This window comes from Oryzias latipes, chromosome 5, assembly GCF_002234675.1.
Source record: "Oryzias latipes chromosome 5, ASM223467v1".
NCBI lineage: Eukaryota > Metazoa > Chordata > Actinopteri > Beloniformes > Adrianichthyidae > Oryzias > Oryzias latipes.
The window spans coordinates 8,536,821-8,564,658 of record NC_019863.2 but is presented as its reverse complement, the minus strand read 5'-3'; the positions used below and the strand labels follow the sequence as shown (position 1 = coordinate 8,564,658).

The window sequence follows — 27,838 nt, the reverse complement described above, 5'->3', positions numbered from 1 at the left end:
TTGTGGTCAAGGTGCACACCCAAGTACTTATAGGAGCTCGACGGCCTGTGGACATTGGTTACATCAGAAATTGTAACTACGTTTTTTGTCCTGTCCCTTTTAAATAAATAAATAAAAAGAAAAATGACCATTCAAAGTAAGTTACTACTTGAAATGATTTGAACCATCTGCTAACATCAAGCACAAGTAGACAAAAGACAACAGTCCGCTGGGACTTCTATCCCAGTATTGTGTATCATGAGTAATAGAAACAATTAAATATGAACAAATGAAACCAATGCTGGTGTACTGTGATTATTGTGCAGTACTCAAATGACTTGATCCTGTTTTTCTTTCAGAACACACCTTATTGCTCAGCTTCATTGAGTAGTTACAGTGTTTAGAAAAGGGCTGAACTCGTCTCACATCCTCTTCAATGCTGAGTTAAGCACTTCATGTGAAATAAAGAGCCAGAGTAATCTCCTGACGTCACAAAGCGCTGATGAAGAAGCTGCTCCCTCTTTTTCAGTTGATCTTTCTGCAGAATGGGAGCACTTTTATCTATTAATCTACTTTCGACACCCACTTCCAGCTACTTAGGCCGACAGGGTTTTGCTGGAATTCTGCAGTAGCTGAGGGCAGGTTGCCAGTCCATCACAGAATTCACAATTAACGGCAATCTGCCCTGTCAATGGCAGTTACTCAGAAAGATGCCTCTTGGCAGATTGCCATCAAAGTTACATGGAAGATTAATTTCTGCAGAACTGAAAAAGAAACAGATTTTTATTTTTTGTGTTTGTCCAGGAAGTCTGAATGTTGCTTGTAAACACAATGGTCAGGCTGAACCAGTCCAAAAAGCAAACTATAAGGTAAATGGCTAATGCACAGATGTGGAGATCATTCAGGTCTCGCACACACAGGTGGAGAATGGACTAAAACAAGAGAACACAAGGCAATGCATTCATCAGTATGGAGTCTGGAAAGTCTAAGAAAACAAAATGGAGTGATGACGGAGTAAAACAGTGTGTCAGCTCAACTAAATGAGTGGAATGTCAGCAACAAGGAGTGGAAAGCAAGAGGAGTGTAGTGACACTCGGGAAGGGGAGGAGACAAGTGCAAAGTAGCTACTGAGAGCTCAGGAGGGACGTTTAGACCTGAGACACAGGTTCAAAAACACAACAAAGACAGACAGACCCAGTGCCTCAAAGTTCCGCCGCGTTTTTCAGTTTGGGGGGCAAAACTTCAGCTAACCTGGACATATGTTCACGGTTTTGATCTCAAAGAGCTTGAGTGAACCCATCAAGAGGATCTTCCAGACATTGAGCAGTGTTTTGGACAGCTGTTGACAGCATGGGGGTTCCTTTTTAGAGTTTGGACGAAGAACCACCACGATTTAACCGCTGCTGACTCAGATGACCTGGAAGTTCTTTGGACAAGACTCTGAAAGACAACAAACAAAACCTGCAGATATGTCGAACTCACAAGAACTGAGCTTAGACGAAAACGTTGTTTTCCTGCCGGTGGACGAGTCCTCCACTGAGTTCCTTCACTGTGAACGGGAGCGTGAAGCAGTGGAGGAACTCCTGAGTGCAGGACCTGAGGCCTTCTACTGCAGCGTTGGACCAGAGTGTTTTGGCTGCTTTTTATCTCCTAAAGAGGTCAGCCAGATGACCAACTGGGTTCAGAACAGGGTTGAGCCAGAAGCGGAAAATGGAGTGGAAAGGAACACACTGACGGAGGACTACTGCTCCACTTACTTTCCTGAGCCTTTTGACTTTCCAGCCCCAAATCTGGACCTGGGATGGCCGGAGGACCAGCCATGCGGGAAGAACAGCCTAATGGTTTACAGCAGCCCACCTGTTGAGGGACAGCCGCCTGTCAGGGAGATCATAAGAACACATTTGCAAGAAGCTAAAAAAGTAAGAAATGCTAAAATGTTTGATTTCATTTTTAGGTAAACGGTACACCAAAACATCCCAGAGGGAGCAGATTTTATTACCTCTGTTTTTGTATGTTATAGTCTTTACAAAATAAGATAATAATAATGCAAATAATATTAGAATTTGTTTAATGTATTTAAGTTTTTTTTCTGCAATTGATAAATCATTTAAACAGAAATGGTTATGCCCATGTTTGGTTTCAGCTTCCTCTAGATATTTGTAATGCAAGTTTGTAAAGTATTGAATGTTTCATACAAGTAGCAAGTCCAAAATTGAAATTCTGTTTTCAACGTCAATTGAAAAAGAAACGGCATCATATGGCCAAAATACAAAACCTCCTGTGTGCGAATGGTGAGAACGGGCAGCTGCCTATAACTATGTAACCACAAGTGGGCCCAATTCTGGACCTCCTCCCCTCCAATTCCTCCCGTGCCCGTCCCTAGCCTGGATAAAATACAGGGTTGTGGGAGGTAGGGCATCTGGCGTAACCTCAACCCCAAGAAATCTCTGCCAAAACTGGTGAAAGCTGACTTGGTATGGCGACACTTAAAGCGATATGCTGAAAGGTGAACAACAACATTAAATGGCAGAAACATTTTAGGTGAATCTGGAAGAAAATCCTGCCCTTTTAATGGCAGAAAGGTCCCAGGACAAAAGCCTCCAATCACCACTGACTGGAACATTTGAAACACATTTTTCTTGTTTCGTGAAAAATAATTTTCAGTTATGGAGTTTTTGTATTTTGTCCAATCAATATTCTATACTTTTTGTGTTTGTAAAACGCAAAGTTTTTTTAATACTTAAAATATACAGAGGATTGCGCTTGCTGCACCTTTGCTTCGGGCTCTGGGGGTGGGGTTGTAGCACCTAGGGGGGCCTACCTGTGACCCAGGCAGGGTCATTGGCCTCCCGGGCGGGGGGTGATTGGTGGTCGGTGGTTGGGGTCCTACATTCTGGGGGGGGGGGGCGTCCCTGGCTGGGTTCCTCCCCGGCCACGTGGATTTGGGTGGCTGGAGATGAGGGCTGGTGAGTTCCATGGCGCCCCTGCTGTGCTGCACACTCAGCCAGCTCAGAGAGGGGCTGGAGGAAGGGGTTCAGACGGGCTGTTATTCCTCTTTACACTAACATCACACTAGAGCAGTGGAAGGATGAAAAGAAATTGTATGTGTAGCAGATGAACTAATACTTAATCAACATAAATTAAAATGAATAAAAAATGATTCAAAGGGAAATAAGGGTTAAATAAATTACATTTAAAAAAGGTCTCTCCCAGATTTTAACTGGTTTACACTTATAGGGACCACTGATGAACGTAACCACCCATTTTAAACGCACCTCTGTCAGTCTTGGTGGGGCTGACAGGCGGGCTGTGCGGGGTGCTGTGTGGGCTGGTCATGGGTGGCTCTGGCTCACTTCTGGGGGTGGGGGACTCAGGACCACTTGGTGGTGGCGTGCCTCTCGTCTGGGCGGCGGTCTATGTCTCGGGTGGTCGGGCGTTGGGTCTGGGCCTGGGAAACCTGGGGGGAAGGGCAGGTCCCTTCACAGCTTGGGGCCCCTGCCCTGCATGCTCTTTGTTCCCTTTGGCCCTCGGCCGGGGGCCTGTGGGGGCGTGACCTCCCGCTCCGTTCCTATGGTGGGGGTCTTGTGCGCTTGTGGGTGACCTGTGAGCATCTGTCTGTCGGGCAGCATTTGACAGCATTTTTTTTAATAGAATTGAATCTTTCACAAACTTTGCTTTGCAGGTAATCGCCATAGTGACAGACAGTCTGACAGACAATACTGTTATCAATGATTTACACATGGCTGCCTCCGGTGGAGTCCCTGTCTACATTATTCTCAACAAAAGGTCTGCCCAGGAGAATTTCACCCTCTGCAGACTGCGACATCCAGTAAGCCACCAGGCAAACACACACCTTTACAAGTTTTGGTCAGACAAGACAAACATTTTTATTCAGGTGTACGTCAGCGTTATTAACACCTCAACACATTGCATATGTTCTCCAAGATTGTTATCTCTTCAGCTGAAAAGGTATCTTTGAACTTTTACATGCCAAGAATGTAAAGAGTCAATTTTGCCTCACTAAGCTAAACTGGTTTCCCAGCATTCAGATTCAGCTGCTTGTTGCACAAGTGATGACAACGAAGAAAAAGCAGAAGCAGGATGTTTTCAGGTGAAACAATTAATGAACGCATGCCACGGTTCACCACTATTGCATCATTTTTCTTTAAGGCTATGCTTAACTGTTTTTGCGTAAGAAAAACTAACAAATTGTTTATTTTATTTATCAATTTCATATTTTTGTATCATCAAACAGCTGGCGCCTCACTGGCAGGTGCAGAAGGGTTTTGGGTAAAATGCATTTACTGCACAATTTAATGCAATTAATGCATGTTTAAGGCTTTTCTGCACTCTTTTGGATTTTTCTATCAGCCAATGTCAGTATCAGCTCAGCATTCAGCTTTTAGTTGAATTTTCCTTGTTGCTTATACTAAGTCATTATTCTTGAGAGAGATTCACACACACACAAAAATCCTTAGACTATGACAAAGCTCCATTACCTAGCTATGTTTAGAGCTTTTAGATACAAAAATTAATAAACATGCTTCTGATAGTTTAATAACTTTAAAATACCAAAGTTCTTTATTTTTTCTTTTTCTTTCTTTCAGTCTTTGAGACTTACAACCAGGAAGTTAACTGACTTTTAGGAATCAAACCTGTTATGCCCAAGAAACACTTTAAGGAACTAATGGCATCAGAGTAAAATACTTTTTTTATTAAATGAAAAAAAAAAAAGACTTTGTTGAAACAGGAAGAAACAAAAACAATAACTTCTACCAAAACAAAACAAAAGGGACATCGAAGCACAGAACCCTGGACATGACATTCAAAAAATAAATAAATCGAAAGTTTCTCCAAAGTAATGATTTGTGGCCACAGAGTAGTATTGCATATACACAAATTAGTAGTATCTTCAAATCCTAATATTATATGTCTGCCAAAAAAACAAATGTGTGCACACAAAATGCTAAAATATGGCCACAATGCTAATTTGTGTCAACAAAAAGCTAATTTGTGATGAGCATTGCTCGTTGCAACAAATGCTCAGTTGTGCCAACAATTTAGCATTTTGTGGGATCTATTGTGCCAAAATTCTCATTTATGGTCTCATTTCTGACCTGAAACCCCAATTTGTGCACATAAAATACTAAATTGTGCCAACATAACACTAAATGCTAATTAGTTAAAACAGAATGCTAATTTGTGTCCACTAAATACTATTTTGTGCCCAAAATGATTATTTGTTTAAACAAAATGTTCTTTTGTAGCACAAATGCGCACATAATTTTACAAAATGCTAAATTGTGCAAACAAAACGCTATTTTTTGCCCATAATGCGAATTATTTCAAACAAAATGCTAAATCATTTCAACAAAATCCTAATTTGGGCCCACAAAGTACTAATTTCTGTCCAAAAAACCTAATGGTGGCACAAAAAAGGCTAATTTGTTCCCACAAAGGGCTAATTTGCGCACAGAAAATTCTCATTTCTGTTGACAAAATACTAATTTGTACACATAAAATGCTTATTTGTGGTGAGAACATGCTAATCTGAACACATAAAATGCTTATTTGTGCCCACAAAGTACTCATTTCTGTGCAAAAGGTGATAATTGTTGTATACAGAATGCAGATTTGTCATGTCTTCTAGGTGATAACTTTATGGGCCTTTTAGTATAAAAAAAACAACTAAAATACGGTCAAAAGATTTACCAATTCTTCGAATGGACCAAGTTTATATCCTTATGCAGAACTCAAAAAAAAGTTTGAGTTGAATGCAAGTTGAGATTTTTTTTGCCTTGTTTTGTCTGACAGAACATGAGGGTTCGTGTTCTTGGAGGAAAAACCTTTTATTCAAGAACTGGAAGAAAGATAGTCGGAGAGCTAAAAGAGAAATTCCTATTGGTGGATTTGAAGACAGTGATTCTTGGCAGCTACAGGTAAGCAGACATCCCTCTGCAGCTCCTTTGGGTCCGCATGGCTTTTGACTGACATGCCGATGTTCCCTTCACAGCCTCACCTGGACAGACGCCCACCTTCATCGACAGCTGATCACTGTCCTGACAGGATCAACTGTTGACTGGTTTGACACAGAGTTTAGGACTCTCTATGCTGATTCATTCCCGGCTCCTGACTCCTTGATGCTCCCAGGAAACGTGCTTCTTCGAGTACCCGACAAGCTTAAAAACTCCACCCATCCTCGGTTTCAAAAACGTCTGTCTGTGGAGCAAGAGATTCCCACCATTCCATCCCCAGCTAAAGAAATCCTCCTGGACTGGAAAGACATGGGCTTTTATCACGAAAACAACAGCAGCCAAGAAAGTCTTGATATCCATGAGGAAAGTTTGTCAAAGCAAACATCACAGCACAAAGACAACAAAGACAAGTCCTATATTGAAAAAATTACATACCATGGACACCATTTTAAGGACGAGATAAGGTATGACAAATAAAAGTTGCTATGCAAAGCGATTCAGAATAAGTTTTGAAGCATTTAAATGATCTGAAATCCCCCAAAAAGTTCCTTTAATTGAGGAAAAACACCTACTTTAACCTGCTTAATTTTAACAAAGTACCAAAAAACATCTAGCAGACAGTCTGACAACAGTAAGACTGTCTTTGGTGCAATTTCTGAGTCTCGTCACAGCCAGCAGTGTCTTTATGCTTGTTGATTTTTTTTTTTCAGTATAACTTTACAGATTGTGATTTTTGTCTTTTCATAGCAATATTGAACCAAGTTTCACCCAGACAGTAGATGCAAAGAGGTTAGAAAGGTAAGAGAAAAGAAAAAAAAGGAGTATCCCAGAATCTAACAATTCTAATAATAGAATTTGAAACATATGAATGTCTTTGTGCTGCAGACTAGATCACAAAATAGAAAAAGCTCTTTGCAGACAAGCCAACAAAGAGAAACACAATTATTTACACAACGGATCTACAGAACCAGATGATGAAGTTTCAGAAACATACAAGGAGAGACGGCCGATCATAAGAAGGTATACATTTTTAGAAAAGAGAAATACCACCGAAACATCTTCCAGAGTAAGTGACTCATCACTGTGGTCAAAAAAATGAATATACAGAATCAGAGAAACTGATACGGATTTTTTCCTTCCATTCAGAGGTCTTTAGTCTTAGATGAACCAAAATATGAATGTCACAGGTATACGAATGACATTCTGAAGACAATCATGACGGGAACTGAGAGAATGTTAAGAAGGAAATCTGACCCCCTGTCGTCAGACATGACTTCTACGAGGACTGGAGGTCTGGTGCCAGGGATTCAAGGAGGCGTGAGTGCTGTTGTGTTTAACTGAGAAATCTTAACGCTCTCTTCCTTTAAGTCCTACTCTTTATCCCAAATGTACAGTGGCCCTGAAGTGCGAAGAACAACAAAAAAATCACTTGACGTGATTTTTTTTTTAAATATCACAACAACATTTTTAAAAAAAAGCAAAGCAAGTAATAATAGAAAAGACTTGTCATTTTAGAAATAAAAAAATCCAGTAACCAAAACATAATTCCCAAAAAATAAACGTTCCGGAAAACAAAATTAATTTCCGAAAATCAATATTAAATGATTCAATGAAGTTCATTGTGTCTATAAGTTCTATTAAGCACTTAAATTGCTTTTTTATCAGACACTGGGTTTGTTTTGTGTAAAACCTACCGACATGTTTCGGCGGAATGCCTTCCACCTTCGTCAGGGTCGTCATCAGATGGTGGCGTGAAAACAAAGACATAAAAATAAAAATACACAGGAAACCAACTCACACAGACCAATATTTATTATGGACCTCAGAACATCCTACCACTCACAAAATATCTGTCGTAAGAACCTTGTTTGAGCGTGCAGAGCTGGTAACGGACGGGGAGGACAAAACGGAGGAGAAGAAACACATAAAAAATGCACTAACCAGGTGTCAATATCCTCAATGGGCCATAAAAAAGGGACAAACACAGGTGGAGCAGAGGAAATGCAAGGAAGTAGAGAAGGAAAAACTGAGGAAAAAAAACAGAAAACAAAGGAATGGTTACATTGCCATACATCAGAGGAATCACAGAACGCATCCAAAGAGCCATGAAAAAGCATCACATCAGCACCCCACTGAAACCGTATAAAAAACTCAGGCAACTACTGGTTCACCCAAAAGATAAGATTGAACAAAATAAAAAATGCAATGTCATTTATGAAATCCCATGTCACACCTGCAATAAAACATACATCGGAGAAACAGGACGCTCCTTCATCACAAGAAAAACAGAACATCAAAAAGAATGCGAAAAGGAAACAAACAAAATACTAACAAGAGCCAGACGACAACAGGCAGTTCAAGAAAACATGAAATCAGCCATAACGGATCACTGCAAACAAGAAAACCATATCATGGACTGGGAAAAGGCCAAAGTCCTCCGCACCGAAGACAACAGACACCGCAGATGGATCATGGAGGCGGTGGAGATCAGAAAACGAGCCCACACTTCCATGAACCGGGATGAGGGGGCTTTCCTGCTCTCTCACACCTGGAGCAACATCCTCCAGAGAAAGACGGACATCAAGGGGCGGAGTCACTTGTCAAAGTTTGACAGGTGACTCCGCCTCAGTCACAAATCAGCTGTTTTTAAAGACGTCACACGCCACCATCTGATGACGACCCTGACGAAGGTGGAAGGCATTCCGCCGAAACATGTCGGTAGGTTTTACACAAAACAAACCCAGTGTCTGATAAAAAAACAATGTAAGTGCTTAATCAATATTAAATGTTAAAAAATGAAACAAAAAAGGTAATATCTATAGGACATCACTGACTGGATGATGACATTTGTCCATCATTTAAACTTGACACGAAGCGATACTGGAAGTGCTCATCCAATCAGCAATGTCCCAGAGTACCAACTTTTTCCGGTTCCGTATTTTGTTATTTTTTTAGTTTTTTTTTTACGTTTCATTTTTAATTCTAGAAATTGATTTTGTTTTCCAAAACATTTTATTTTTATTACGTTTAACATTTTTTGGGATGTGTTTTGGGTTTGTGGAATTCTAAACTGTAAATTTTTTCTATTTACTGTTTTGTTTTTTAAGTGTTGTTGAGATCTTTGATATTTTTTTGCCTCCATTGATATGTTTGGTGTGATTTGCACTTTAGGAGCACCGTACAGATGAGGAGGAGACAGAACAGAAAGAAAACTTGTGGTGAAAGATTTGTGTCCACTGTTGACAGTAAAAAACAATTTTCACAGTTTTTGAACAAAATTACTATAAGCAGTAAAACAATGTCATAAAAACATTTAATAATGTTTTTACCTAAGTTTTAGATAAGTGACAACATCCAAATTCTGCTTAACACAGAAATTCAAAGAATGTTCAAAACAAACAAAACTGAGACTTTTAGTAGGAACTGTGGATGCCATGTAAACCTTTTGCCGTTTGTTTTTTGCTTGTGTGACAGTTTCTTATGGATCAAATGACACCGGCATCAATACTTTTTAAGACAAGAAACCCAGAGACCAGAGCCATGAGGTCAAAGGTGTCGTACTTGAGAAGAGCATCGGATGACAGGACAAACTTTTACATGCCGCATGGAGATGAGTAAAGTTTATCGAATTTATTTGAAAATGAAGGACAAAAGGACTCATTCACAGCACAGATGGACGCTTAAACTGAAACTTCAAAATAAAACCAAAACTTTAAAAAGATAAAAAATCTAATGCATGGTGTGCAGAGAAATGTCACTTCTTCTTACTGCCTTTTACGCCTTGAGACGCTTAAGGCAGCAACAAAATCTTTCCATTTCTGATGGTCGCGGGCCAAGGTAGATGGTTCCCCAGGTGTGTCCAAATCCTTTCAGCTCGGCTTCTCCTGTTCGGCGCCAGGTGATCTTCGGCCGTCCTCTTTTTAAATCTTTTTCCATCTGGTGTCCACTGTCTTTATGATCGTGTTTTCTTCACTCCTGAGTACATGTCCAATCCATGTCCAGCGTCTTTTGAAGATAATTGTATGATTGTTTTCTTGATTGCTGCAGGAGAATAGATCTTCATTGGAAATCTTTTGGGGCCAGCATAATTCTTAATATCCTTCTCAATATTCCTGTGTGGAAGTTAGAGAGTTTAGTCAAGTCTTGCAGTGGCATTCTCCAGCACTCTGCTCCATACAGTGACACTGACAGAACGCCGCTGTTGCAGAGTCTCAGTTTTGTTACTTGTTTTTTTGTTTTTTCAGTTTTGCTGTGATGATGTCCAAATGTTGTTCATGCTGATGAATGTAACCCTTGCTTTGTTAATCCTGTTCTGTATGTCCTTATTACTTCCACCTTCTGACGTGATGATGCTACCCAGGTGTGAAGATGTGGTAAATCCTAGTCATTTACCTTGATGGGGCTGTGACCTAGTATTCAAGGTCAAGATCTCTGACTTTTTTTGGTTGATTTTGGGACCGACTTGAGATCCAAATCGACTCAACTGGCCAGTCCTGTCCTGCGTGTGTCTGGATATATGATTTTAAGATAAAAATGTGACATCTCTCATCTTAAAAGCTTAAAAACAATGTATTTTAATTGTTATCAACTTTCTCACCCATCTCACACATTATAGATGCACTTTGGAAGAAAGCGAGATGTGTTGAAAAAGAAAACATCAGAAAAACAAGTAAAAGTCTTGTTTAGCACTTATTAATTTGAACAAAAGTTTTAAGATTTTTTGCATGTCATTGGTTTAAGACGAACTCTTTCACTGAAGAACAAAGTGAGCGTAAGAAGAAAGGCGCCGTCCCAGTCTCCAAACACAGACACTGGCCTCTCTGCATTCATTTTCCTATCAAACTGACTGTGTGACACTTTATTCTATATTTATATGTGAAACGTTTATATATGGAAAAGAAATAAAAACAAATATTGCTGTGCTGCTTTCTGCTTGTTTGCCTGGTTTTTAAAGAGAAAATGTGAGCTCTATTTATGAGCAAAACAATATTACAAACCAACAATCCAATTAAGACTTTTTTCATAATTTCTGAAGTGAATCGTCCTATAAATCATAACTGTTTTAGGCCCTGTTTGATTAAATACTTTTAAATCTTTAAGTTTTTTTGTTGTGCAAAGATGGCTCTGTAATCTCAGAGTAGATACAGGTTGTTTTGCTTTTTTTAAATTTAAGCTCCAGATCAGAAAAACTGACCCACAGATACAACGTTTTATCACACTTCCTGAGTTGTGAGTCTGTAATGTGACGCCGTAAAAGTAACATTGCCTGTTATTTATCAGCATCTAACTTTGTAATTATACCTTCCATCCATTTTCTTAACCAACTATGGCCCTCACGGGGTCCCGGGGTTGCTGGAGCCTGTCCCGGCGACTGTAGGGCAAATGCGGTGTACACCCTGGACAGAGTCAGAGTTAATATTATAGTAAAGAATTACAAGAAATATAAAAACAGAACAAAAAATAGTAAAACTTTGTTTTAAAGCTATTGTCTTTGAGCTTCAGCGCTAAAAGCTGCATCAGCTAAATGTCTCTTAAATGCAAAACAAACATTTTAACCATCTGTGCTCTCAGTGGCTTTCAGAAGAACTATAGTGAGTCAGCATTCTGTGGAAAATGTGGAGTTTCAAGTTTGGAAGTTCCAAGTTCTTCCTGCTGCAGGTCAACCATGACCTGCTGTGTGGATAAGAATTGTGATTCCGCTTTACTGACATTAGAGAAGGTTATGTCATTTACAAGTTTCTGTGTAATGCAGCATTGCCAGATCACAATCTTGTAGATGTTCTTAAGTAATTAACAATCAATCACGCATTTGTCACTGATGCTTCATTCCAAAATGCACCTGCTGTGATATGTCTGTGAAGTCAATCTGCATTTTTGAAACTTTTTGAAACTTGCAACAGAATTGGATGTGTGACATTTCTGGTTCAAGGAGAACAGTCAACTGAGTTTGCACCTCTGGAACACCGTGAAATAAACACAATAGAACCTTTACTTCATGCACCATGTTTCTGAACATGAAAGGGCAAAAGAATTAGGCTGCAGTTAAAAAACAGTAAAGCATTAAAAGAAGCCTTAAAACTGCAAAAGATGATGCTGACGTCAAAATTAACCTCATGAAATCTACTGAAAGTTAAAGGGGAGAAAGAAGTGAACTTTCTAAGTTTTTAACTTCCAGAATCCCATTTTGATTAAGCAGCTGACCATTTTCCCTAAAAAATTATTCTCACTGAACAAAGCACAAAATCAGGCAATGCCTATTGGGAACGATGTATTGTTTCTTCACTCAAGCATACTCATTTGTGTTCACACAATGACGGCATTGGACAGTGTGATTTCTATTGTAAAAGGGATTTTTACAAAAGATAAAGAGGTTGGTGGTTCCAGGGCCTTTGTCATGGTGCCTCTGGCAGTCCCTCCTCCCCCTCCCCTCTCAGCTCTGCTCTGCCCTCATCATTGGAATCAGTTTTGGACACTCACCTCATCTACTACTAGCCCACATAAGGAGATCCAGCCCCAGTATTCATCACCAGTTTGTTGCTCCTAATGGTCCATTTCCACGAGTGTGAAACAATCCTCTCCAAGAGCTGCCACGCATTACTCCTGCCACGCCACGACTCTCGCTTCATTTCGTATCCAGCCACGATGAAACTCTGACGTCTGCTCAGATAGTCTCCCTGGATAGATAGTCTCCCTGGATGGCATAAGTTTAGCCCCCTATTCCACAGTTAGAAACCTTGGGGTTTTATTTGACCAGGACTTATCATTTAAGGCTCACATATCTCAGGCGTGTAGAACTGCCTTTTTTTCACCTGCGGAATATTGCTAAGATCAGAAATATACTTTCTAAGAGTGATGCTGAAAAACTCATCCATGCATTTGTTACGTCGAGGCTGGATTACTGTAACTCTGTTAGCAGCCTGTCCTAAGAGTTCCTTAAGAAGTCTCCAGCTTGTTCAGAACGCAGCAGCTACATTGTTAGCAGGAACTAGCAGAAGAGATCACTTCACTGTCTCCCAGTTGTAGAGTTAGATAAGTTAATTCTTCTCCAAGAGTTCTGGTAAATCGCCTGTCCGTCCTGGGGGAGGATCCCTCCTTCATGTGGACACCCCTGAAGTTTCTTTGTTTTTTCCTGGAATCCGTTTTTTTAGGAGTTTTCCTCACCGCGAAGGGGGGTCTAAGGGCAGGGATGTCCAGTTTAGTTTGTTAGTTCAATATGTATTCATGAACCTTTTGATTTTATGTTCAACTTTTTTAATTACCGATTCGAAGCCCATTGAGACGACTGTTGTTGTGAATTTGGGCTATACAAATAAAATTGAATTGAACTCTATTTTATTCTATTCTATTCTATTCTATTCTATTCTATTCTATTCTATTCTATTCTATTCTATTCTATTCTATTCTATTCTATTCTATTCTATTCTATTACCCTCCCGTCCATTAGATGGCGCTAACAAGTTTACTCGACCTACAGAACTGGTCTCTGAAACACATGGTTACCATGATCAGCGTTGGTCAGTGGTTTTTCAGTGGAAGAAACTGAATATTTTTTTCTCTAACTTTTCGTATTTATCTTTTTCGTCGTTTTCTTTACCATCATGGTGCGAGCAAAACGGTGAGTTGGTTTACGTGGTGTAGGCTTTGCTAGTAGCTCGCGTGTTTCCCTGTCTGTTCCTTCGTTTTCCCAACCATCAAAAGTATCTGTGAGTCAGAAAAGCATCAGTTGAAATAGGTTCAGCAAAACATGTCGTTTTAAAAGTGGACGCAAATCCAACAGAAAGACATGAATGCATTTTATTTTGTAGTAACATCAAAGTGCGGAAGCCCAGGAAGAGCGAACAGTATGATGAAGATGACCCCAGAGCATACAGTGATATGCCAGCGCCTGATAAGGTAAAGCAGCATTTCTTTACATTAAGATCATCTTGCATGTGCTTGTTTATCACTGGGCATCTGATGACGTATCTCCCATCACTCAGCCTGATTTTGTTTACTCCAAAAACATCTGATCATTGTCTGATTTCTGAATTACATATTCATCACACATACATACATCATGTATGATGATATCCTTTATTTGAGTACAATATTTACCCTATTTTTAGAAGACCAATTAATCCGCTTTATTATGTTTTTTTTACATCTAAAACTGTGAATAAAACCTCAAAGTTAGTTGTGAGAGTGGGAAAGACGAGAGGCATATCTTTGTTGCATGAAAGCCAGTTGTCATATTTTTCATAAGGGACTTTACGTGTATTTATATTAAGTACGACTAATTTTACCGTCATGGGAGCATCTGTGTATTTAAATCATCATCTGGGGGGACAAAGAAACACAACTGTTGTGTGATTTGTCTTACAGACGTCGTCCCAGTTCACAAAAGACAAGATCGATGAATTCCACGATGAGAAGATCGCCGTAAGTTCTCCTCAGTTTGGTGATTGTATTTCTAACTCTAACACTTAAAGAGCAAAGCCATACGGGTTGATTTTCCCCCTGAGAGCAGCCCACAGAGTCTTATAGCACCCTTTGGGAAAAAGAAGACAGACTCGTATTCATGCTATTGTTACTGTGATGATTAAAATTAAAATAATTTTTTTTTAATATAAAGAAGAAGGAAATAAATAAATATATATATATATGTATAAATGCTTTTTTTTTTAAATATGAAGTAGTTTATAACTTTAGCCAGAGGTTTACAGGACTTCCTTTGAAAAAAAGAAAGAAACCCAGTGTCCCATAAGATCGTCTGAATGCAGCAAATGTAGTAGTGTAATGTCAGCAGTGGAAAAATACCATAAAAACTCTTTATTTTACTGTTTGTGATGAATCTCAGCTAGAAATGTGTAAATGTAACTAAGCAAAAATTAAATCAGAGCTATTTAAATTACCCTGAATGTACTTTTTTGACCCATATGGCACACGTAAAATACTTGAAGTTGTTCAAATATAGAGAAAAAAAAACATTATAATCCGGTGTGCCTTAAGAATGGATGTGCTTACTGACCGTCAGTTGATTTTCTGTGGTACATGGCAGACAGAAACCTGTCCAAATGTTTTAGTTGCACCAGTCCTTGAACTTTATTCAACTGGGTTAAATAAAGTTTTACTTAGTTTACTGTTATTCACTTAACTACTTACGTTTTCATTTTTCTTTCACCTGAGGGCCACAGTGGAGGGTCAAAAGAGCCACATGTGGCCCCGGAGCCTCAGTCATGTAACCTGTTCCCACATTTTGCTGCAGAACCTTCTGGCCCGAGGCGTCCAGATGGAGAGCGACGAAGACGACCTGGATGATGAGGTATGAGCCTTCGTTTGGATTTCACTTTAGATTACGGAGTTCCAGGCTGAATTCCGACATTTGAATCCTGAAGGAGGAAGTCATGCCCCTGGATGATTCAGAGTCTGAAGAGGAGGAGGAGGAAGAAGAAGAGACGGATATGGAGAGTGATCTAGATGGGAAAAAGGATGAAGGCATGTTTTTTTATTTATTTATATATATATATATATATATTTAACTGTTAGCCACACCTATTCAACTCACTTAACTTTGTCATGTGCAGATCTTCCTAATGAACTGGCGTGGGGCACCAAAAAGAAAATGTTCTACGACTCGGATTACGTCGTCAGCAGTAAGACTTACCATCTCATCGTTTTTTAGTTTTTATTTCTCCCAACACTTGCATCAGAAACTGTGGTTTGAGCAACACTTGAATATCATTGCAGAGGGAAAAACTAATGAAGAGTTGGAGGCGGAAGAGCAGGAGGAAGAGGAGGAGGCCATAAACATCCAGAAACGTTTAGCAGCAAATCTGAGCGAGGAGGATTATGACCTTAACCTCTTTCAGGTACTTTTAAACTCACATCTTAGGTATAGAAAGTTACATTTTGATACAACGTAATGCAATATTTTTAAAAAAATAATGTCATTATTTTAAATATTCTTCTTCTTAGCAATCAGAATTTTATTTTTCACTCTTTTCAGGCTTTAATATTTCCCACGGAGTTTTGTATTTAGCTTATTCACAACATTTTTCCATCCATCCATTCCTAATGACTTGTCTTCTGTGTTTTTTGTTACTTACATACACACAGGCGTTTGCTGAGGAAGAGGACAAAGCCGAGGCGGTTGAAAAGCAGGAGAGGATTGAGAAAGACCTGAAGCAGATGTCCCACAAAGAAAAAATGAAACTGCTGAAGAAAGAATCGCCCGAGTTACTTGAACTCATTCAAGACTTTAAGGCGAAGGTAAACTCTGCTGAGCGCCGCAGCAAATCCCTGTTTCCTGCAGATCCTCTATAGGTGTGTTAAACTGTGTTTCCTGGTTTTCTGTGTGTTCAGCTTAGTGAGCTGAAAAGTGAGCTGCAGCCTCTTGTGCAGATGGTCAAGAAAGGAAAAATCCCTGCAGGAAAGGTGAGGACGCCTGAAAAAACTGTACATCCACCCTTATTTAGGAATTAGTCAAGCTCCTGCAAGGCTTAAAGTCCCACTCCAGTCATATCTGACCTTTTTTCAAAGCATTCCCAATGATATTTTATTTTATGATTATGCTGTTTTTGGCCAAAATAAAGAAATGGTGTGGTCTTTCTGGGACATAGTTTCTGCAGAGCAGCAGTGGTTCATTAGAAATTTACCTGAGTTGTGGGTGAGACCGCTGGTGCAGAGTAAGCCTGCCCCTACTATTCAGCATCCATCTGTTCACTAGGGGTGTGGGGAAAAAATTAATTTAGCGATATTTTATTTGGCGACATTTGTATCGAGATAAAATACTGTCGCTTTATTTCCTCAATCAAACTTTTAGAACCTTTTTGGTCAGAGAACTTTCATTCTAGTTTTTTTCTTACACTTAGAAATATTTTGTTGTGGAAATCAGACAATGTTGACTGTTCCCTTTAAGAACAAATATATTTGAAGTTACCAAAATAAAAGCACTATGAATTTGCTTGAGTAAAAGCAACTTGTATATGAGATCCAGTTGCAGTGCTTACTAGTATTATTATTAAATAAAATGAATTTTAACATTTTATTACAGTGAAAGGCGTATTAATATTCAGGTAGAGTTTTTTCCAAGTCATACTTTTAATAAAAAAAAGTAAATGTGCTCCGGTATAATATCCTGAAATCTATCGTACGGAGCCCGTGTCCTGACATTAAAAAACTAAAATATATCTCGTTCCCACAAATTATATTGTTCGCACGAAATAATATTCCGTTCCCTCGAGATACTATTTTGTTCCCTCGAAATCATTAATTTGTGCGAACGCAATAATTAATTTGTGCAAACGCAATAATTATTCACGTCATAAGTCATTCATAAACACGGATATGCTCTCTGTCAGGCCGCAAAAGCCGCTTTCAGCAGTAACTTCCGTGTTTCTGTGACCCACATTCGTTCAAGAAAGGAAATAGAAAAACAAGAATGATCAATTTATTATTGTCTCAATGAATGTAAGAAAAATATCATAAGATTTAAGATACCTAGGTTTGCTGCTTTGCCATACGATTCACATTGCTCCTAGCTCCGCCGCAGAGCTCTTTTGCTTGTCATGCGGGCATTCGTGCAGCTGGCTGCCTTGTAGACAGACAGCCAGCTGATATAGTAGTTTAGGGTCGAATAGGAATGATAATATTCAGGACTTGTCTTTTATTAACATACTCTTTAGCAGTCGCTTTACATTCGAAGGCTACATGCCAACTAACTAGCCGAGCATTTGTAATCTGATCCCAGCTTTCCTGAGTGGGAAGTTTTATTTGTGTCAGTGAGAAACAGAGTTTGACAGTTTATGGGTTCATGCAGCTGATTTGAACATATTTGATTTGATATCTTTGAACGTAAATGTTTTAAAACAGTCATCTTTGGGGTCAATATAAATAAGGCTACATTTAAACCATGTAATTTCAAGACCAGATATTCATTGCTCTGACTATGTGTAAGAAATTGTATCCTGTAGCTTAAATACACAAACTCTCCGACTGTTATTAGTAATTCATCCTATAGGAGACTGTCGCTGTGATCCATACGTCCATATATCTGGATAATGTGTGAAACTAAACCCTCTTATCTTGTTTTCCGTAGGGTGCTGACTACCTTGTGACTAAACAGCAGCTTTATCTCAAGTAGGTTGTGATCTGACTGAAATGACAGAATGGTGCCGTTCAGTCTGTGAATGAATCCCTGCTGTCTCCCATGCAGTTACTGCACAAACATCAGCTTCTACCTGGTGCTTAAGGCAAAGCGGATCCCTGCACACAACCACCCCGTGATCGAACGTCTGCTCACCTACAGAAATGTAAGCCCTCGCTGCGCTGACGCGGCAAACGTTGATCATTCATACTTGTCATGTCAAGTTCAGTCTGAGTTTGAGAAGCAAGTAGTTACAGGAATAAAGAAAGGAGCTAATGATGGACTTATAAATGTAGGTGAGATCCCAATGACACTGTATCTATGACATGAAAGCCCATCATCCGTTACAGTCAGTGGTTTTTACAGCCGCACATTTCACTGTTTTAACACAATTGTTTGTGCTGCACATCCACAGTAAAGTCGTAATGCTGTGATTCACCATAGCAGCCACAGCAGAGCAAAAAGACCGTCATGTCTAGAAGCAGAAAACCTTTTTTTTTCAGCTACAGTGACTGTCCCTCATAGTTAGTTTTTTAAATTGCTTAATGCTTAATGCTCCTGCTCCTACACCTGGCTGTGGTTCCTGTCTCTGGCTCGACTCGCGCCCCTGACTGTCCCCCCAACCACGGCTGGATGAAGCTTGTCTGCTGAACTTTAAATATGTAGTTGTAGAGTTTGATAAGTTAATTCTTCTCTACGAGTTCTGGTAAATCGCCTGTCCGTCCTGGGGGAGGATCCCACCTTCATGTGGGCACCCCTGAGGTTTCTTCGTTTTTTTCCCCGAATCCGTTTTTTTAGGAGTTTTTCCTTACCGCGAAGGGGGGTCTAAGGGCAGGGATGCCAGTATAGCTTAGTCAGTTTGTTAGTTCATTTTAGTATTTTTCTATTGAACTCTTTGTATTCATGATCCTTTTGAGTTCATGTTTTACTTCAAAGCCCATCGAGGCGACTGTTGTTGTGATTTTTGGCTCTACAAATAAAATTGAATTGAATTGAATTAATAAGCTATTTTAACATTGATGTATTAAGAGAAGGATAGTAATCCAATAATAAATAATCAGAAAATAATCAGACCTTACAATGATGAGCATCTACAGCTTTTCCTTCTCTCTGGCCTCTCCACGCCTGCAGCTCATCAATGATCTACGCCCAGTGGATGCGCGGCTCTCACCTGAGTTTCGTAAACTGCTGTCTGGCGATCAGGAAACCACCAACAGACCAGCAGAAGACAAGAAAACCAAAGTCCCTGATAAAGAAAAAAAGGTAAGGAGCCCTACAGATAACCTGTTCACGGCAAAAGCCAGAACCCCTAAGAAATAAGTCAGAAATTCTTATCCTATTGGCAGATTTTCTTTAAATAAGCAATAAAATATGGCAATAGAAAAAAAAGAACGAATACCAAGATTATTTTTCCATTCAAAAACTTTCTTGATAAGATTATTTTTCTTGAAAGACGGAAAATAAGACATTTTTTTCTTGAAACGAGGGTCTTTTTACTTTCTTGAGATTCCGTTTTTTTCACTGATCATGGAAAGATGGATACACGGACAGACCCAGAGAAACCTCACATGTGTGGAGGCTGTTGCTGGTGTTTGACAGCTGATGATCTTCTGATGATGCAGGACTCTGATGAAACGGTGCCTGAGGCTGAAGACGACTCCGACTCCGACCTGGATGAAGAGGCTGCTTTGAATTTCTATAGAGAAATGGAGAAACGTACGAAATTGAAGAGAAAAAACAGTCGTCCGGAAGCTGAAGAGTAAGAACGACTGGAGTCTTTGGTGTGTGGCTTGTTATCAGAATGAACGGACGTCTAATAAATGGGATATTTAATGCAGGTTTGAGGAGAAGTACAGCGATGAGGAGCAGCTGGATCCAGACAACAAGAGAGGAATCACTTACCAGGTACTGAGGAGCAACTACAAAGTCTTCATCCCTTTGGGGATATATCAATATCCATTCAGGATTCCTAACAAAAGATTGGGTTTGGAAGGCCTCGTAGATTACTTTTATTGGTACAAAATAGGTATTCGTAGGAGCAAAAACAGTACATTTAACACCAGAGAGGACACCAGCAATAAATCAGACTGTAAATCTTGGACCGTTTATGGGCTCACTGTGATGCGGCTGATTCTGACATGGAGAAAATCAGCGCAAAGCCGCTTCCCCCCCCACTTCACAATCCACTGGAATAACGTTAATTTCCTCAGTGGTTAAAGAGCTACGGTGGTTAAGTACGGGATGATGGTGTGCATTGTCAGAAATTATACCATGGTCCGGGTGAATACTCGATTCTGATTGGCTGCTGTGTGTGTATTAAAACGTGATACACCACAGTGAAAATCGCACGCCTAAAAAAGAAGTTCTGGTCACGTAGCTTAAATGTTTTGTATCACTGCACCGGCTTCTTTAAAACAAACTTTAGCTTCATCAACTGAACATAAACAAGCGGTAAGAGGTGAACTTTCTCTCTGAACTGATGCTTTATTTTTCACAACGATCAGCATAGATATCGCTTTCCTCGAGGTCTGCGCCGGCAAAGTCGCACACACCACGTAACAAATAGTCCGCTTTTTGTGAAAAAAGCGTTCCAAACCGAAAAAATAATACGAATAAAGTACTAAAAACTGGTCGAATATTTATATATTTTGTATGTGACTATGGTACTAGTGGGATAATGGCCTTCAAAGTCGGCCGTCATCCCGCTTATACCACGCCACTTACAAAAGAAAATAAACATTCAAACAGTTTTTAGTAGCGATCAGCGATGTATATGCTGATCGTCACGATAAGTTAAATAAAGCATCAGTTCAGAGGGAAAGTTCACCTCTTACCGCTTGTTTTGTTTTAAAGAAGCCAGCGCAGTGATATAGAACATATAAGCTATGTGACCGGATCTTCTTTTTTAGGTGTGCATCATCATTTTTTAATCCACACCCAACAGCCAATCAGAATCAAGCATTCACCCGGACCATGGTATAAAAGAATGTAAACGCAGATAGCTTATAAATCTGCTGTGGTTGTACAAGGATTCGATTCGCAGAAGTGACAGATTTTTTTACGGTTTCTCAGTTGTTAAACAGTCATTGAAAAATCTCTGGCTGTATCTTTTTATTTAAGGACTTAAATATTCTTTTTTTCAAATCTCTTTCCTTTTGAGTGTAACAAAAACAAGAGTCACAGTGCATCAAAGTAGTTCTTAGCTGGGCATAAATTGAATGCGGCACATTTACAAAGTTTTCTCAAGGGTCGTAGACTTAAATCTAACAGAGATCTCAGTGTGTATCCTTCAACTGTTTCCATGTAACTGAAAGCATGAATGTGGACTGAAACTTTCAGATGGCAAAGAACAAAGGGCTGACGCCGAAGAGGAAGAAGATTGACCGAAATCCCAGAGTCAAGCACAGAGAGAAGTTCAGACGGGCCAAGATCCGCAGAAAGGGCCAGGTTCGGGCTCCATTAATAAACCCGTGTTTATGCATCATAAACTCTATAGAAGTATTTAGAAGTCCCTGGTGTAATGAGACATGATGCTGTTCGTGTTTGCCAGGTCCGAGATGTCCGACGAGAGGAGCAGCGCTACAGCGGCGAGATGTCAGGTATTCGTGCCGGTGTCAAGAAGAGCACCAAGCTCAAGTAACCAGGAGCTGCGTGCTCGTCTGCCACCGTTCCTTACCATGACATTAAAAAGGACTTTTGATTTTCACATTTGTAAATTGTTGACCTTTTTCCAGTTTGAATAAAAGGTTTTCAAATCCATTATTTTAAACGATGTCTATTTGCAAAGATGACATCATTTCTCAAACAATCTAGACATAAATGAAAAGCAGATAAACGAAGGCATTTTGTTTAATTGCAAAGCTTCTGGAATCAGAGAAATAAAGGACAAACTGAAGCAGGATCGATCAGCAGCACAGACTAAACCCGTCCGTCAGCCGATTGGTTGGTTTATGAACTTTGTATGAGCAAATATCAGGTTGCTGACGATCTTCTCCTCGATTTCCACCTCATTCTTGGCGTCCTCTTCATTGAGGGTCAGCTCGGTCTGAGTGTCGGGGGTCACGACCACCACGTGACCCCGTCTGGAGTCCAGTATGTTGGCCACAACTGCTTGGTGCCTGTAAGCGTCCAGAGCCCGTCGAGCCTTGTCAAGCAGGATGGATGCATCAGTCTCTAGCTTGAAGGAGATGACAAACGCTTTAGGGGCCCAGTCCTTGACCAGAGGGGACAGAATCTTTGGGACCATTTTCATGCTGAGCTGCAAGAGACAGAAAACATTTGGTTTTTAACTTAAAAAGATGAGAGCATTTATCTGCCGACAAGCAGCAGGAGAATTGGGTCATGAGGTGTTGGTGCGTTAGGTTATTTGTTTATTTTAGCAGGACTGGACCGAGTGACCCTTCCTCCATCGCGTTCCAAACAGGAAGTACCTGCTGGTTCCAAGAAGCCAAAATCCTATTGACTTCTACAGCCATTATTCAGTCATTCTATTGCTCAGACTAACCATTCTTGCTCTGGTGCCTTTTTTAGTTTTTGCTAATCCTAATTTTTTTTTCGTGATATTTTTTCTGGCCGGTCAAATGACTCAATAAATGTAGGCGCTGCCGGTTGGCCTCCATGTTGCATGTTCAAAACATTTGACAGATTTTGGACCAATCACTGCTTACTGACAGTAAAAAAAAAAAAGGCAACTGAATAGAGTTTATTTGGTGGGAGCCTAAAGTTAACCATTTTCTCTGGGTGACGTCGCACTCGCTCTGTCCAGTTCTCATATTTAGTCAGTGATGAAGATACTTTTTGTTGTGGCTTCAGAATCCCAATTCCTCACTGTGGCATTCTGGGTAGTCGTCATATTTCACTTACCTGAAGAGGACCGTTGGAAGACTGGATTTTGTGCTCAGGCATCTCTGATGCAGGGATGTAGAAATCAGACACAGCAGCAGCCAAGTAGAACATGGCCAAAGATCCTAAAACGAAGGGGAAAAGTTTCAGATGACGTTGTGGATCAAACACCAACCTACGCTCAGCCGGCAGCTGCTGTTCTGCACCTATTGAGCTGAGCTCCTGTGCTGCAGCTTTGAGCAAATGCAGGTACTCTGACAGAGTGTTGAACTCGATGGGCAGCAGGAGTCCTCCTTCTTTCACTTCATTATACCTCTTCAGTACTTTGCCGACGTTTGGGAGCAGCTGCTGGTTAACCACCACTTCACCGGTGTTTCCAGAGGCTCCTTCTCCACCTCTGAACTGCAGAGCCTCTAACAGGTTGACGGGTAGAAACATTCGTGTGTAGGGGTAGAGAGAGCGATGCCTGTGCAGGAAAATGACAGCGTAGCCGGAGTCTATGAAGTACTCTGCCGATGAGGCTCCTCGTCTGCCGCTGCTGAAGTTATCCAGGAATCGCACCGTACGCGACTCGAGGGGAACCTTGGTGCCTCCTGATGTGATGAGAACCACCCGCCGACCTGCGTCTGCGTGACGCCTGGCGAAGGCAGACATCTTCTCCTTCACCTCATCAACATGGGAGGGAGCAGCAAATTCTTCCGCCAGCTTCCCATCTATGGAAGATCCTCTGGGTTCAGCCATTTCTGAGGAGAGAGGACACGATCAAGAAAAGAGTACGAGGTACATGTGTTTACAGACGTAATGCAGCATGTGGTAGCTCTAAACTTATTTTATTAACTACTATGTAGGGGAAAAGGTTAAAATGTTATGGAAAATTTTATTATTTTCTCATCTTTGTAAAACAAAAATTAGTGTCCTTATAATAAATATTATGGATTAGATATTAGGATCATTTCTGCGCTTGAAAAGCTTTTTCCAGTTCTAAGAAAATCTTAAAAGGATTGGAATTTAGCTTTGACCAGGCTTTATGGTTCCCCAAAGATTTACATGCTTCAAGTCTACATAAGTAGACAGATCAATAATAATAACTAAACAAAAATCAAAAGCTTGTGGAACAATTCACATATGGTTTAATGTTGATGTTCCTTTTATTTTGAAAATCCCATACTCATAAATGAGTGTTTATCTGCTGAAATCCACCAGAACAGCAAATGTTTCTAACAGAAGCTGCTAACCAGGAATTGGTTTATCTTCAAACGTCGCAAAAATACAAATGAGCAGTTTTGTCGAGCTTAATATTTTGCAGAAAATGCGAAATTTCTTTATGCTAAAGGTTGAGTTGGCAGGAGAGGCGGGTTAGATTGAGGAAGGTAGCAATATTTATTTCTCTGTGAACAAAAGGCAAAAACGTTACATTGTCTGGTATTTGACAAGAAACGAGGCACCGTAATACCATTCCAGACAAAGAGACTGAAATATGGTCCGTCATCATACTTACAGACAAAGCTGCAGAGCGCTTTCCCTAATAACGCAGTCCCTCTGACAGCAACTTCCTGAAAGTAAAGAGCGCCCGAACTCTGCGGTCTCTATTGAAACGACACAACGCGACAGCGCCGTCTGTGGTGGTATGTGGTACTACAGGAACTGCATTAGCTTTAAATTAGCTCTGAACCAGCATCACCATTAACAATTCAAATACAAGAAAAATGTAAAAAAATTTAAAAGTAAAAGAAATCTTAGCAGTGATTAGAGAGTAGGTGGCTCTAAGAATGTCATAAACTGGTAAATAAGCAGACATAATAATAATAATAGTAATAATAATAATACTTATAATAATAATAAAAATATTCTAAATAAATAAATATACCCACATTGTTCAGCCTTAATTAGATAGGGGGATAATATTATAAAATACATTTTACACTTTGAAATATTTTCTTTTCTTCTCCAAAATCTTAGTTATTTCTGTGTTTAGAACCATTTTAAAAATATTTTTTACACGTATTTCTTATCATCTTATCAATGCCCAGTTACTTTCTTTTTCTTTTTTAAAAAAAGAGGGGGAGGGAGGGCATATCAAAGTTTTGAAACCCATCATAAATTTCACCGGATTAACTCGGGATAGACAAACAGAGCCGGCTGCTCCATGGATTACTTTCATGAGAAAGTGCAAAAGGACGCTGTGGCCTCCAGGGGGCGCTACAAAGCTGGGGAAAAACACTTTTAATCACATGAAATATAATTTAAAATGTTTACTACTAAAATACAATAGTCAACACGAAATCAAAAATATGCTCAGTTATTTTTTAACTATAAATTATCTTCATGTAAGCAACCCTCTCTCCCACTCCGTTTTCTGATCAGTCCCTGCTTGGGGTAAATTTATCAAAGTATTTTTATTTGTCTATTATTTTAACCCGTTATTATCTAAAAGCAGGTTCATTTTTGAAACCATCCAGCTGAGTTAAAGTCGTTGTTTTATTATTATTATTATTGTTGTTGTTGTTGTTATTTCATCATCATTTTGAACTTATATAATTCTGGACTTGTTCCACAGGTTCGTCCTCTCACTGGAATTCACTGGAATAGACCTTTTTCACACTTCCGCATTTTTCGACCGGAAATACGTCAATGACGTGTAAAACAACTTCCTGTTAGCGTAGCAGCAGATATGAAGAATGGCAGAGTCGAAGAGTTGCAGTCTCTGTTGCGTTCCAGGCTGTTCGTCTTCCAACCAAAAACAGCCTTACCTTTCATTTCATTATTTTCCTGTGGATCCAAACCTGAAACCCAAATGGATATAGGCGATCCGAAGAGATGAAGGGCATAGTTTTAATGTAAACACAGGTAGCACCCTCTGCTGCCGGCACTTACTAACTTCGCTCCGGGATTGTGGTGCGGCTGCGTCGTTCGTCGCCTGAAGAGTGGTGTTGCCCCGAGTATTTTCCCTTGGAACAACTTTACTGATCCTTTGAGAAGGGAGTCAGAATATGACAGAACCTCAAACGTCAGGCTATGCAGCTAAGCTGTGAAGATACTAGCGACATGGTGGCTAAGCTAAGACAGTAAAGATGGATCACGACTACGTGACACACCCACCTGCAGGTAAGGTTGTTCATAATGTGTTTGGTTAACGTTAGTCAACTATGTGTACCGTTATTGGATACATGCATTTCTACCTGAACAAATTAATATTTATAATAAAAGATGTTCATGCTCTCACCTATTTTAATTACATGTATTTAATCACTTTTGAGCATTTTGTCATTTTGTAATTTCCTTAACAAAAATAAATGAAATGTATTTGTAATTAAATACTTAACATACTTTTCAAAACATGATTACTGTGTTGTGTTAAAAGGTAGAATAAATATATTAAGACTGATTTTTAATTTCTTTATCTTCACAGGTGCTCTGGATGAGGCTTTGGATTACATCCATGACTTAGAAGCCAAGTTCCTTTGCTGGAGCCAGGAGACGATGTCATGGCGGACAAAAGTTCCTCGTTCAAGACCTCCTAACTGACATTGGATCTAAGATCATCATTCCACCTTTTAAGCTTTCAACTCAATTCAGCAAGGAGGAAACAGAACAAACCGCAGCCATGGCCCGCCTCAGAATTATGGTGGAAAGAGTGATCAGTAGGATAAAGTCCTTTCACATCAGGAACTCTCTGTGCCGCTCACACTGATGGGCAGTGTGAATCAGATCTGGCTTAACCGCCGTGTTTTGGCAAATTATCATGGACTTTTTTGTTTTGAAGAGTGAATTAATGTTTGGTATGTAAATAATGTATAATGTGCAAATAGTATGGAAAAATTTAGTGTTTCCACATATTCTTAAAATCTAATTAAATATAATTGTTATATTCGTAATGTTTTTCTGTTGAAATGTGACTGACTACACAAAAAAATTAGATGAACAAATAAAACAATTTTGGTCAAAATTGTGCCTCGTTTAATTTTTTGGTATGCAAATAACATCAAACATTTACAATAAAAAATAACATTACAGATCAACAGTAAGACAGAAGGCTGAACTGATTGTTAAAGACAAGATAAGTGTAATTTAAGGTATGCATTCATGCATTTGCCACAATATATATCCAAGTTCTCTTTCATTCCATCTCAGAAACCCATCCAACACAACCATGAGAGGGTGGGGCTGCACCTGGCATAATCTGCTTCCAGATGCCATCATATGGATCTGGCTGTGGTCCTACACAAGAGAAACACAACACACAAAAGTTAGACATAAGTGCATAACTACATTTCAATTTAATTCATTATATCTGCTGTAACCATAATTTGGTTAGTCATAAGATTAAAAAAAAAAAAAACTTAACTTGCTCACAAAGCAACAAAAAGTTAATCACCTGTATGCCTTTTACAGTGTGGACCTCTGACCGTCCCTGCCAACTGTTTTGGGTTTTTGCACCACCAGCTCACTAACCGGTTCAGGATGGATTCCCTTATAAGTAAAAGGCAGAAAGCAATTAAAGTCTGTAGTAACTACTTGGGGTGTTTTTATAATAATTTAGAGTTGTTATGGATACACATACGTTCTTAAAAAATAATGACAATATGATCACAAACCCACCTGTGCCATCTTTGCAAGCCACTCGTGCAGGCCAGGGGGGTGGAGCAGCCTGCAGACCCAGCTGTGAATAATGTGCGGTCTGGAACAGGATGGCAACTATGTGATTGCAAAATCCTTTAGCAGCCACACAACTGCAGACGAAAGCTTTCAGGTTGGCACTTTCTGCGTCCAGTGATATCTAGACACAATAAATTATATAGGTTAAAATTAGGACATACTTATGTTGCTACATCAATGTTCAGAATGACATGAAACTATAACTGTCAATAGGGTGACCAGATTTGAGTTTGTAAAAAAGAGGAGTGAAGTGAGTTTGTGA

General features: G+C 39.7%; 3 protein-coding genes and 1 long non-coding RNA gene across 4 annotated transcripts; 2 read left to right on the top strand and 2 right to left on the bottom strand.

Moving 5' to 3' along the window:
• Positions 1-294: 294 nt before the first annotated feature.
• Positions 295-10,882, top strand: LOC101171904 (protein FAM83G). The gene is made up of 8 exons (XM_004068633.4): positions 295-1,898; positions 3,662-3,808; positions 5,794-5,918; positions 5,993-6,418; positions 6,702-6,752; positions 6,840-7,020; positions 7,101-7,271; positions 9,429-10,882. Exons 1-8 carry the CDS (start codon positions 1,392-1,394, stop codon positions 9,570-9,572), a joined length of 1,752 nt encoding a protein of 583 aa, XP_004068681.2. The 5' UTR covers positions 295-1,391; the 3' UTR covers positions 9,573-10,882.
• Positions 10,883-13,412: 2,530 nt separating this feature from the next.
• Positions 13,413-21,837, top strand: utp3 (UTP3, small subunit processome component). Its single transcript, XM_023954862.1, has 16 exons — positions 13,413-13,569; positions 13,760-13,847; positions 14,316-14,372; positions 15,199-15,255; positions 15,329-15,428; positions 15,518-15,586; positions 15,681-15,802; positions 16,050-16,202; positions 16,296-16,367; positions 18,031-18,071; positions 18,148-18,244; positions 19,210-19,341; positions 19,701-19,837; positions 19,917-19,983; positions 21,418-21,525; positions 21,629-21,837. Exons 1-16 carry the CDS (start codon positions 13,553-13,555, stop codon positions 21,716-21,718), a joined length of 1,407 nt encoding a protein of 468 aa, XP_023810630.1. The 5' UTR covers positions 13,413-13,552; the 3' UTR covers positions 21,719-21,837.
• A 72-nt stretch (positions 21,838-21,909) lies between these two features.
• On the bottom strand, positions 21,910-24,551 carry ppcs (phosphopantothenoylcysteine synthetase). The gene is made up of 4 exons (XM_004068632.3): positions 24,419-24,551; positions 23,127-23,663; positions 22,942-23,045; positions 21,910-22,336 (listed from the first exon to the last, which is right to left on the bottom strand). The coding sequence occupies exons 2-4, from the start codon at positions 23,659-23,661 to the stop codon at positions 22,010-22,012; spliced, it is 966 nt and encodes a 321-aa protein (XP_004068680.1). The 5' UTR covers positions 23,662-23,663; positions 24,419-24,551; the 3' UTR covers positions 21,910-22,009.
• A 2,405-nt stretch (positions 24,552-26,956) lies between these two features.
• Positions 26,957-27,561, bottom strand: LOC111947421. Its single transcript, XR_002873257.1, has 3 exons — positions 27,520-27,561; positions 27,296-27,390; positions 26,957-27,138 (listed from the first exon to the last, which is right to left on the bottom strand). It is a non-coding gene; the product is annotated as an uncharacterized LOC111947421 (long non-coding RNA).
• Positions 27,562-27,838: the final 277 nt, after the last annotated feature.